The sequence below is a fragment of the Ipomoea nil genome, unplaced genomic scaffold, assembly GCF_001879475.1.
Source record: "Ipomoea nil cultivar Tokyo-kokei standard unplaced genomic scaffold, Asagao_1.1 scaffold2791, whole genome shotgun sequence".
In the NCBI taxonomy this organism is placed as follows: domain Eukaryota; kingdom Viridiplantae; phylum Streptophyta; class Magnoliopsida; order Solanales; family Convolvulaceae; genus Ipomoea; species Ipomoea nil.
The window spans coordinates 565,408-578,120 of NW_017619219.1; the positions used below are offsets into that span (position 1 = coordinate 565,408).

The 12,713-nt window shown below is 35.4% G+C and overlaps 1 protein-coding gene across 1 annotated transcript; it reads left to right on the forward strand.

Annotated features, from left to right (window-relative positions):
• Nucleotides 1-230: 230 nt before the first annotated feature.
• Nucleotides 231-3,910, forward strand: LOC109157570 (F-box protein PP2-A13-like). Its single transcript, XM_019305414.1, has 3 exons — nt 231-706; nt 798-916; nt 3,303-3,910. Exons 1-3 carry the CDS (start codon nt 383-385, stop codon nt 3,736-3,738), a joined length of 879 nt encoding a protein of 292 aa, XP_019160959.1. The 5' UTR covers nt 231-382; the 3' UTR covers nt 3,739-3,910.
• The last annotated feature ends 8,803 nt before the right edge of the window (nt 3,911-12,713 follow it).

The following is a 12,713-nucleotide window of genomic DNA, read 5'->3' on the forward strand; positions in this document are numbered from 1 at the left end:
GTAGGGATATAGTATATATTACTCCGTATTGCGGTATTGTTTTTGTCTAATCATTGATAAGAAGGGCCGCATATCAGTTACCACCTGAATCATCCTGGCGTGACAGCCACGCGCTATCCAACCACGTGAGGACTTGTTCTTTCAAACCGGATAAGGACTCTCTCTGTCTACTCAAAATCCTCGTCAGAACCACCTTCGCTTCCAAATCCAAGCGCGCAAAACACCCCCCTGCAGACATCTCTCTCTCTCTCTTTAAATTTCTCTCTCACACACAACACCCAAAACACACACTCTCCAAAAGTTTTCCTTTTTTGCTAGTTGGATCAATCCCATCTATTCTGTTATTCTATCTCCATTCAATTCCTGCTTTTTTTATTCTGAAATGGGCGCTAATGCTTCTTCAAATGACTTGGAGCCTAACGGCGGGCATGGTCAACCACCATTAAAGGCAAGGTTAGCGGACATACCGGAATCTTGTGTCGCTCTGGTCTTGTCCTATATGGAACCGCCGGAGATCTGCAAGCTGGCCCGTATTGACCGGGCCTTCCGGGCCGCCTCGTCGGCGGATTTCATCTGGGAGCCCAAATTGCCCTCCAATTACCGGTATATCTTGGAGGATCTGATCGGGTTCAGCGCCGCCGGCATGCCAAAAAGGGACATTTTCTCTATGCTTTGCCGGCCCATTTCTTTCGATGGTGGCACAAAGGTCTGGAAAATTAAAGTGCTTGTTTTACAGGGTGATTCTAACAATATAATCTCTCTGTGTTTTTACCAAATGTATGTTTTATGTGTCGCAGGATGTTTGGATTGATAAGACTTGTGGAGGAGTTTGTTTGGCGATTTCTGCTAAGGGCATGAGGATTACCGGAATCGATGATCGGAGGTATTGGAATCACATTCCGACTGAAGAATCAAGGTTGGTCTTCATTGTTTTTTGGATTAATACAGTCTCTTCTTGATTCTAATGCTAAGGATGTCCTGATCAGTTACTATTAGGATCAAATACGCCAAAAGTGGTAGTAACTTATTACTATGCCATTTTTTCTGGTGAGCACACATAATCAGATACCCCTTGTTAAGATTATACAATTATCACTTTATTTCTTTATACACAGTAGTCATCATATTTTCAAGAGGTAGGTGGTGAACTTGACCTTTTACTGAACTTCGTCCAACAATTGACAAATTTTTACATGGGTCCAACAATTGACAAATTTTTACATGGGTCCAACAGTTGACAAATTTTTACATGGATCAAGTTGTGTGGACCACAAAATAAGTAAATTCTTCTGGTGTGTTTGGTTAGCATAAGGGAACTGGAATCAGAATGAGAATCAAATACTTGGTATTGGTAATGGATTTTGGTGAAAGTATTTTGCATATTTGGTAGTAAGGTAGAATTGGAACGATTATCAATATTGATTTTGGTTATGTACCTTATGATAGGGATAAAAGTTGGTACTTTAAGGGTAATCAAATCACAATAGTTGTGTTTTAAAAAGTTGTCAACCAAATACTAATTATGATTAAAAGTACAAAATAATGTATTTCCAATGCTCAAATAATATATTTCCCTAAATACAATGTACAATTTTAATATACTAAAATCACATTATTTGTATACTAAATGTAAATTATTTAATACTCCTAGTATACAAAATAATTTACTTTTAGTACTCAAATAATATATATATATATATATATATATATATATATATATATATATATATATATATATATATATATATATATATATATATATATAAAAGTAATTTATGGTTCACACAGCTGTGTGGACCATGATTTATACCATTAATTCTCCTAGTCACTAATTAATAGATTTGACATTTTACCGATTTTTGCCCGACCGTTACTAACTTACTATAGTTATTTTGCATTGTTTGAAGTCAAAGTGACGAATATTCGTTGCGTTTTTGGGAGTATAATGTTGTTAAGATGTCAATGCTATATTTTAATACAAGACAAGATATAAAGTACAGTACAAGTGCACGTCCTCGGTTACCCAAAAAGAAAAGAGAGAGATAGGCACAAATGGTGGCTGCTAATATATATAGTAGAATTCCATTTTTATTTGTTGTCATTCTGTGGGAAGTGTTAGTTTCTTAGATCATTACGTAATTTATCATTGCCAATAAAAGACATATCCTATACCCATCACTAACAGAAGACGACCCGAGTTGGGTATCGATGTGGAGAGGTTAACCCAATCATCTTTGGAACAACAATTCTACCTAAACTCAAACACTTCAGGATCATGTCTTGCTTATTATCTAAAAATTAAGTCTCAATCAAAGTTATATCTCTCATTTTTATCCATATTTTTTATGCTAACCATTTTGTACATTATGTTTTTAGAGTTGTACTATACAATTTTTTGGACAAAAATACCCTTACTGTTATAACTTTTGTTATCTTTCCATTACTTTTACCATGCACATGCATCTACCATATATTTTCTTATATTCTTTAATGATAACAATGTTAGTTAAACATTATATATTCATATATATTGGATTAATATAATAAATAAATTTTATTTCACTTAGATTTTAATTAGTAAAAATTTGTTATTTTTAAAAATATAAATATTGGGCATATGCTTTTGCGCATCGCACATAGAAAAGACTAGTGTATATATATATATATATATATATATATATATATATATATATATATATATATATATATATATATATATATGCTGTCATATAAGTCACGATAACTCAGGGACTAGCCGTCGAGGCTAAATGTCTGTGCCCACAAGGGATCTACCCACTTTGGACATAATTTTCACACGGTTACCTAATTTCTAGCCTTGGTCTCTTCTCTCAAATACTGTCTACTAGACCAGTGAGTTTAATCCATGCGGGCTAATAAATCCTATTATGTCTATATATTCAGATTCAAGAAATCAATATATTAAATGCGTTCTTTATAATTAATTAATTCCTTAAAATGAATTATGTGGCTTTAAGCTAACTTTGGACTGCACATTTTTGTGGCTAGCCCTTGATAATTGTTGTCTGAATCAGGATAATCTTCAGGTATTCACAAGCAAACATTATGGTTCAAACTACTATTTATGTATGCTTAAGTTAAGGGCGATTTAGTTTTTTGCTGGTCAGGGAAGCTTTACCTGTCCTTTTCACTTTGTTTCCAGAAATAGGAATCCTTAAATGAAGTTTGTACACATTCCTATCAGCCTGCCTGCTTGCTAATGATTGTGGGAAGGGTCCTAATAATTAGGTTTTTGATGTTATGTTTTGCTCACCATAATGTAGATTCCAGACAGTTGCATATCTTCAACAAATTTGGTGGGTCGAAGTGGATGGCGACCTCGAGTTCCAATTTCCTGCGGGGGAATACAGTTTGTTTTTCAGGCTTCAGCTCGGGAGGATAACGAAGAGGTTGGGTGGTCGTCGAGGGTGCAACGCTGAGAATGTTCACGGCTGGGACATTAAGCCGGTTCAACTAAAGTTCACATTGCAAGATGGTCAGCAAGCGACATCGCGGTGCTTCCTGGACAACCTAGGAACCTGGGTGCACTACCATGTAGGAGATTTTGTCGTCGAGGATGCCAACGCCGATGCGTTGACAAAGATTAAGTTTTCTCTGACTCAGATTGATTGCACACATACTAAAGGTGGTTTGTGTGTAGATTCTGTCCTAATATGCCCCAGTAGAATGGGGAAAGATTTTAGATTGTCTTCTGGATAGGTGAAAATTAAAGCAGATTGTAAGACACAATATTTAGCTTGAGTTTGGAAGTGGCATGGATAGTTATGTTGTGTGAGATCACTCATTTTTGAATTGCGGATGTGTTTTTTGTACATAGGAATAGGCAATGTTTTCAAGTTAATGGCAAGTTTTGATATCGGATTTCTTCTGATGACTTTATGACCAAAAACTAGATTATATGAACCACAAATAAATGTTCGGTTTTAGTATATTAATATTTTGAAAATACATTTTTTAAAAGTATATTTAGAAATGAACTTTCAATATACAAAAACTGAATCTTAAAAAATAAATATTTAATTCAATGTACTAAAAATGAATTTCTAATGAATTTTATGTTAATGATTTATCTTGTAAGATTGATTATGATTTATGGTATAATGATTGTTGCTATATATAGTGGTTGTTTGACAAACAGGTGCCTTAGAGCAAGGGGAGGAAAGGGAGAACATAGAAAAAGAAAAAAAGAGATTTTTTTTTTTTTTTTTTTTTTTTGTGTGATTAATTTGCCCAACTGACATGTAATTCAATTATTATTGTGTGGACCATGATCCATATAAATTGTGCATCATATTTTGTCTACTGTAAAATAATGTACATTCAGTACAAAAGTAACGTACATTGTATTCAGGGGATGTACATTATTTTTGTTCTGAGTGTACATTATATTGTATAATGTACATTCAGTACAAAAATAATGTACATTTAGTATATTAAAAATGTACTTTTTGTTATGGTACATATAACATTGTGTGGACCATGGTCCACACAATAATTTGCCCATGTAATTGGGCACGACTTGTGCATCAACTCCTACAATTTTTTCTTCTCCTACCTCCTCTCTCTACCAAATCATCACAAAAATCAGAAGGAAGAAAAACTCTTAAAAATTGTTGGTGTAGATGCTCTTAGAGGCTTTTTTGTTGCTTTCCCATCAATTAAATTATTAGAAAAATAATTGTAGAAAATATATATTGTTGGAAATAATTTTGATGAGAAAATTAATTAACATACAACATATAAACATCAAATACTAACTGAGTGTTATAAATATAATTAAGTGTGGACATTATGAGTTGATTATGTAACTGATGTAACGGTCACATTTATGTCTACCATTATTACCTTCTGTTACAAATGTATATTACTGGTAGAGAATATCCCGACCGACATTATTTTACCCCGGCTGGTATGCCTTTGTCTTTTTCTTCTTGTCTTTGCAGGTAACAGGTCGGGCTTCTTGTGAGGAACCCGGTCGGGATCTGACCGGGAGTTGCCCGAACGATAGAGTCGACCACCGAGCGGTAGCCCTTTGGCGCGAGAGCTGGCAAAGGACACGTGGCGGTTCCTTGCGACGACAGACAGAGCACCCGGGAGGATGACACGTGGTGGCTAACGACCGGATTTGTGTCCCCGGCGCAGCGGCTATAAATACCCACAGTAGCTACAGTGTGAGGGACTTTTGGACGATCGATAGGTTGTTGTTAGAGAATCCCGACCGCAGTCAGTCGGCACTCAGAGCAACCAAGTAGATTGTACTTAGGGCCTTCACCGTGATCAATAAAGATATTTACTTGCTTTAATTGGTCTCGGGTTTATTTAATTATTGCTACGTAGAATTAGCAGTATCAATTACATATAAGTATGGTTGTAATATAAAAAGTGCAGACGATGAATACAACAGAAGATATTCTCCCTTGTCTCTTTATTTTTCTTTTAACACGTTATCAGCACAATGCTCTAACCAACTGAGCTAGACAGGCAATACCATGTCTCCGACGGCGATTAGACGGTTGCAGGCCGGCGATTCATCCCTTCCACCATCGCAATCCGTCGCTCATCCATCCCAATATCATCGCGATCCACGATCCGAAGATCGGCAGTCACCTGTGACATCTCGCGATTGTACCCCCTTTTGACGAACGAACCTAGGGTTTCGTCTCGTGGCTTCTCGTCAACAATCGACGTTGCTACCCTGTTTTGGAGGTCGGAATTGAAGTCGGAGAAGGTGTGAGATTGATCGGCAACAGCAATTTGGGTAAAGCATCATGTGCTGATAATGTGTTAAAAGAAAAATAAAGAGACAAGAATATTAAGTTCCCGAAGGAGTTTAAGTTCTCAAAATGAGAAAAAGTGAAAATCGCAACATTAGAATATTAAGGTCTATATATGACTTGAAATAATTAAGAATTGACTGAGTATTTTCCTCTCGAAGAAGGAATAATATGTACCATTATGTGCTCGATAAAGGGTTCATAATGAACTTATTTATTTACAATCTTAGTCAATATTGATGTTGTAAGCATCAATGAAATATTTAAAGAGCTTGACAATGTCAATTCATGCCTAAAGACGGAGATTTTTTTTTGGGAAAGCTAAGTATTATCTCGACTTGAAGATCGAGTTTTTCCCTTGAATGAATTTTATACATCAGTTAACCTACATCTAAAAACGCTTTTTACATGTCTATATGGATAAGTGTCATGTTTTTATAAAACTAAAGGTTGCCTAATAATCTCTTGAAGTAGATAAGGAACCGTTTGGACTCGAAGTCCCTTACTTCATTATCGTTGGAGCACCACTTTAGAACCAGAAGTTCCATAATCGCAATAGGCATGATATTTGCAATGAAATAGCTAGCAGAATCTAGTGCTCCTCCTACAATGAAGTACTTGAATAATGATTAACATATCATCCAGTATATTCAAGGTACAAAGACATGCCATTTATGTAAGAAACTATGATACAATTTTAATAGGCTACTTGGGTACTGGCTATTTTGTTTGATCCCCGTAATGCCAAGTCTCAAACTGGTTATACAATGAATTTCCCTAAATGTTCAAAATGAGGATAATAACACTTGTGTTGCACAAATGTTATATGAGCTCTAGAAGAGCCATAAGATTTTTAGATATTTACTCTAGTGACAAATCCAAAAGATTTGTCCAATCCATTTCTTCAAATTTTTGAAATATATGTAGAATTTGAAGATTGTTATCTTCAGGGGGAGACGGGAAGTACATTTACTCGAATCAATCCGGAAGATTGAATGTAAAATCCTGAAGATTAAGTCATAAAAGACTAACAGTTGCGCACTATTTGCAACACATAAATACAAAAATATCATGTACTTTTTTCCTCACTAGTTTTCTCCCATTGGGTTTTTCTAGTATGGTTTTTAACGAGGCATGAGTATGATATAATAATGTAATGAGAAAATGTTGCAAAATAATTGCTTCAGTAGACAAACCCCAGAATCCTGAAGATTATGCTGATTATGCCTTGAAGGCTCACGGTTGTACTCTTTTTCCCTTAACTAAGTTTTTCCCACAGGGTTTTCTTAAGTTAAGGTTTTTAATGAGGCGACGAATACAATATATGTTTTTACATATATCATGTACTCTTTTCTTCAACTAGGTTTTTTCCCACGTGGTTTTCCTAGTGAAGTTTTTAATGAGGCATGAATGTATGCTATCCATATACCTTGTACTCTTTTCTTATTTAGGTTTTTCCCACAGGGTTTTCCTAGCAAGTTTTTAATGAGGCAAGATCGTGGTGTTATAATGTCCAAGGGGGAGGAGTGTTATAAATATAATTAAGTGTGGACATTATGAGTTGATTATGTAACTGATGTAACGGTCACATTTATGTCTACCATTATTACCTTCTGTTACAAATGTATATTACATATATGTATGGTTGTAATATGAAAAGTGCAGACGATGAATACAACAGAAGATTCTCCCTTGTCTCTTTATTTTTCTTTTAACACTGAGACCATTAATACAAAATGATGAAATAGTCAATTAAAGTTTTAGAATAACATGTTCTACTATACCTACTATGCAATATTTATATATATAAAATATACATTATGATTTATGTATGCATGAAGAAAGTTCAAATGCGGCCGGGTCTTTCTGTGCGGCGGTGCGACAGAATTTCAAAATACACTAACAGTGTTAACAACATGCACCAACAGTTTAAGAGAAACACACCACAATGAAATGCAAAAAAAAAAAAAAAAAAAAAAAAACAAAAAAATACCCAACAGACCTAAAAAATACACTATATAACTCACCAAATCCCAATGGTGTATTTTCGAACATTGTTTGATGTTTTTACTCACACCTAATGGTGTGTTTTTAGTGATGCGTACCTAATTTTTGTGTGTTTTTGTGGTGCATTTTCCTAACGTTGATGTCGTATATTTGTGGAACTCTTGGTGATGCCGCACCGCCGCACCTAAGGACACCGCCGCACCTGAACTCGCCTCATGTATGCATACTATAATTAGTAGAATACATTTGGAGACAAAATATATATGTACAAAAAGTCAAGCACCTTGTGCTCAAATTACGCCTTTGTGGTTCCCCTTGAGGGAAGGTCAAAGGACCGAGCCCCGGTGGTGGGGTCTTGACTTGTTGGGCTGCAATAGATAGAAAAAGTATAGAACAAATATTACCTTGTAATAGAGTCAATAGTATTCAATATATATATATATATATATATATATATATATATATATATATATATATATATATATATATATATATATATATATATATAAACGAAAATTTGCCAAAAAAAAGTAACTACATACACACTTTTTTTTTGTTAATTTGCAATCTTCTACAGTGAGTTGAAATTTTTTGCTTCAATGTTGAAGTGTTATCTTTCTTCAAATAGATAAAGTAAGAGACACATATAATATATTTATAAGAGGATTTTTTAAAACCTATCATATATATATATATATATATATATATATATATATATATATATATATATATATATATATATATATATATAAACGAAAATTTGCCAAAAAAAAGTAACTACATACACACTTTTTTTTTGTTAATTTGCAATCTTCTACAGTGAGTTGAAATTTTTTGCTTCAATGTTGAAGTGTTATCTTTCTTCAAATAGATAAAGTAAGAGACACATATAATATATTTATAAGAGGATTTTTTAAAACCTATCATCAAAAAGGTCAAATATGTAATTTGTTATGACTTATGAATATATATTTATGTATATGTGTACATTATTCTTTTAGTGGTTAGTTATTTTTCTAATATTTAGGAAGATATATACATTGTATTATGTTGATTCACTTGTTGAATGAATGAGAAGCTCCCGTATCTTTTCCTTTGCGCTCTCAATTCAGTTTTACAGTTTCTCTCTATTTTCCTCTATTATATCACTTTGGCGTAACAAAACGTTCTAATCGGAGATCACCGAAGATCAATTACTGAAGAAAGTCTTAATTCAGGCAAATTCATTGCTCGCCCATCACGTCCTTATTGTTGATTCATTGTATTATGTATACATTGTATTATGTTGATTCACTTGTTGAATGAATGAGAAGCTCCCGTATCTTTCCCTTTGCGCTCTCAATTCAGTTTTACAGTTTCTCTCTATTTTCCTCTATTATATCACTTTGGCGTAACAAAACGTTCTAACCAGAGATGACCGAAGATCAATTACTGAAGAAAGTCTTAATTCAGGCAAATTCATTTCTCGCCCATCACGTCCTTATTGTTGCTTCCACCCGGTGGACTCACGTTAGTCTACTATCCACTAGAAATAAAGCATTCACTAAATTTGTTGTAGAAATTCTTGAATTGAATGCCCAATTTCCTATTTATCTAATTAAATCCGTTAGGATGGATAATGCAAGAGAATTCATATCGAAAACATTTGATGATTATTGTATGGATCTGGGCATCAAAGTGGAACATTCGGTACCTTATGTCCATACTAAGATTGGTCTAGCAGAATCTTTTATTAAGTGCATTAAACTAATTGCTAAACCATTGCTTCAAAAGTCCAGTTTACCAGCTACTTGTTGGGGACATGCAGGATTACATGCTGCAAATTTAATACAACTCCAGCCCACTGTATATCATGATTATTCCCCCTTACAACTAGTACGAGGGACAGAACCAGACATTTCCATCTACGTCTATTTGGTTCTGCAGTCTATGTCCCTATACCACCCATACATCGCACCTCTATGGCCCTACAACGAAAGCTAGGTATTTATGTTGGTTATGAGTCTCCCTCTATCATTTAATACCTAGAGCCCATGACAGGGGACCAATTTACTGCGAGGTACGTAGACTGCATCTTTGATGAAGATCATTTCCCCGATATTAGGGGGAGATAAGAGCCCACACTCAATAAACTACCGAGAAATTTCATGGGATGAAAAAGATCTTCAGTACCTAGACCCTGGCACTAGCCAGGCTGAACTGGAAGTTCATAAGATAATTAATTTACAAAATTTTGCAAATAACCTGCCAGATGTTTTTACTGATTTAAGAAGAGTGACTACATCTCATACTCCTCTTGAAAATGCCCCAGCAAGAGTAGAAGTCCCCACGGAACAAAATATACATACTGACACCCACCATCGCCAAAAGCGTGGGAGATCGGTAGGTGCAAATTAAAAGATATAAATCCGCAGAAAACTAGGATCAATAAAAGTTCTCAGTCACTCCAGAAAGTTTTCAATCGTCTGGAAGACGGAGAACCCAATCAACTTGCACGTGCTCCATATAATATTAAAATTGGGGAAGCGGACATCCATATCAGAATACTATGGGAAATGACAATGATCCGGTTGATATAAATATAGAAACCGCCATACACTTTGTTGATACATGAGAAACTTATACAGAGATTTAATAGTCATCGACGACACATTTCCCTGCACGATTGCCTCTAACGTATAACGTGATAATTTGGATCCAGAATCAAAATTAATAACAGAGTGTCGGAAGCACTCTGACTGGTTAAAATGGAAAGATGCAATTGAGGCAGAGCTTAACTCGCTTAATAAAAGGAAAGTGTTTGGTCCCACTATACTTACTTTGAAAGGTGTGATCCTAGTAAGATCCAAGTGGGTGTTCGTAAGGAAGAGGAATGAAAACCATGAGGTGGTTAGATATACAGCGAGATTGGTTGCCCAAGGTTTACTCAGAGGCCTGGAATTGATTTTGAGCATACATATTCTCCTGTTTTTTATAGCACATCGTTCCGCTATGTAATCTCATTGACAGTAAAACTGAATTTAGATATGCAGTTGATGGATGTAGTGACCATGTATCTATATGAATCACTAGATGCCGATATATACATGAGAATACCGGAAGGCATTGAAAACCCCATTGTGAGGGATAAAAATGATCGTAACATGCATAGTATCAAACTTCAAAAATCATTGTCTGGTTTGAAGCAATCGGGTATAATGTGGTATAACTGATCAAGTGAATTCCTCCTAAAGAAGGGGTACGTAAATAATGATATTTGTCCCTGTATCTGATGCGTAGTATATTTGCAAACAAATAATTCTCGGAGTACGAGTTATCGATCCACAAGGAAGTTGTTGTATCAAGCATTAGTTACTAACTTATTCATTAGAGCTAATCCTAACAATTACTTAGATGATTGATTGGCATAAAATAAATAAAATAAAACAGAGGTTCAGGATTTTGAAAACAATAAGAGAGAAGATGAGATTCATGGGATTCAAGCATTTAATCACCTAGTGCCAATTAACGTTTGTAATATTTAGTTTGGAATTAAGACTTGTATGGGAATGCAAAGTGAAACAGAATTACTCCCGTAATTTCTACCCCTAGTGAATTTCCACTCCTGTGGCTTAAACACCTGATAAGATCGAAGATCAGCATTCAATTATTCCTAATTATTACCATCTCCCGATGCGCAACAATCTAGAATAAGATTCCCCCAATAAATTCCCCTTTCACAGGGTCCAACCATTAGGTGCAATCGTGTGTACCCTAATTTATTCCCCAACTCCCATTGGTGACACAAACAAAGCAAACGAAACAAGTAACTATGGCCATTAATTACAAGCATCAAACAATATTATCACGATTGCAACACAATTATTAAACCCAAATAATAATATATTAAAGAAACTGAGAGCTCAGACACATAGGTTCATAAACACTTTTACCCAAGAATCTCTAAAGAATTTAGACAAGCATGACTAAATTATAAATAGAAAATATAAATAAAGAATTACAAATCATCAAAAGAGTACAAGAATTAACCAAACGATTTTCCCAAATCTCCCTAGTATTCTTCTTGCTTTCCAAGACAACTTGTGGCTCTTGATTTCTCTCCTTCTTGTCTCCAAGAATCTATGAATTCTAAACTATGAATTGTGAATTATCTATTCTAATTATTTACTCTAAATTACCATTTTTTCTTCGTAGGGTTGAAGAAGGTGGGATTTTATAGTAGATACAAAGCTGGGGCGAAATAGGAATTTCCCTAATTAAATTAGGAAATTTCCGAATCAATTACCGAATTGAAGTTGGGATATATTTGTTGCTTCTTGATTTTGGAATGGAGAATACCACAATTGATTTTGGAAAGTGAAATGCAACTTTGGAATTTGGAGAACGCCGCCCCCTTTTGTAATTAGCCGATTCCCTTTCTTTTGCAAAATTCGCACGGTTGCTCCATTTCTTATTTCAAAAAGGCGGAACCCCAACCCTAAGGCCCCCCCACAAACAGAGCATTTGGAAGGATGTAAATCATGGTGACTCAACTGAACATGAACCACAGAGGCTAGACCGGTGCTCACTGCGCACAAGGAACCCCCCTCACTTTGGGAGGTTGCTCCCACACTGCCGCTGATGAGACTCGATCCCTGGTCATTATTCCAAAGTTTCACCTCTATGACCAGTTGAGCTACCCATGCGGGCCGTTTGCTCCCTTTCTTAATTCGACGCCTGCTTGTTTGTTTCGCTCGACGCGTCGAGACCGGCTGGTTTCGACCGCAATACGTACCAAAAATTTTGGACGCGTCGAGCCTTTGGCTCGACACGTCAAATGTACTGTGTAGGTGTCTTTTGGTCCACTTTTGACTCCAATTTTGTCCTAGGACTTTCCTTACTCATAACTTTGAC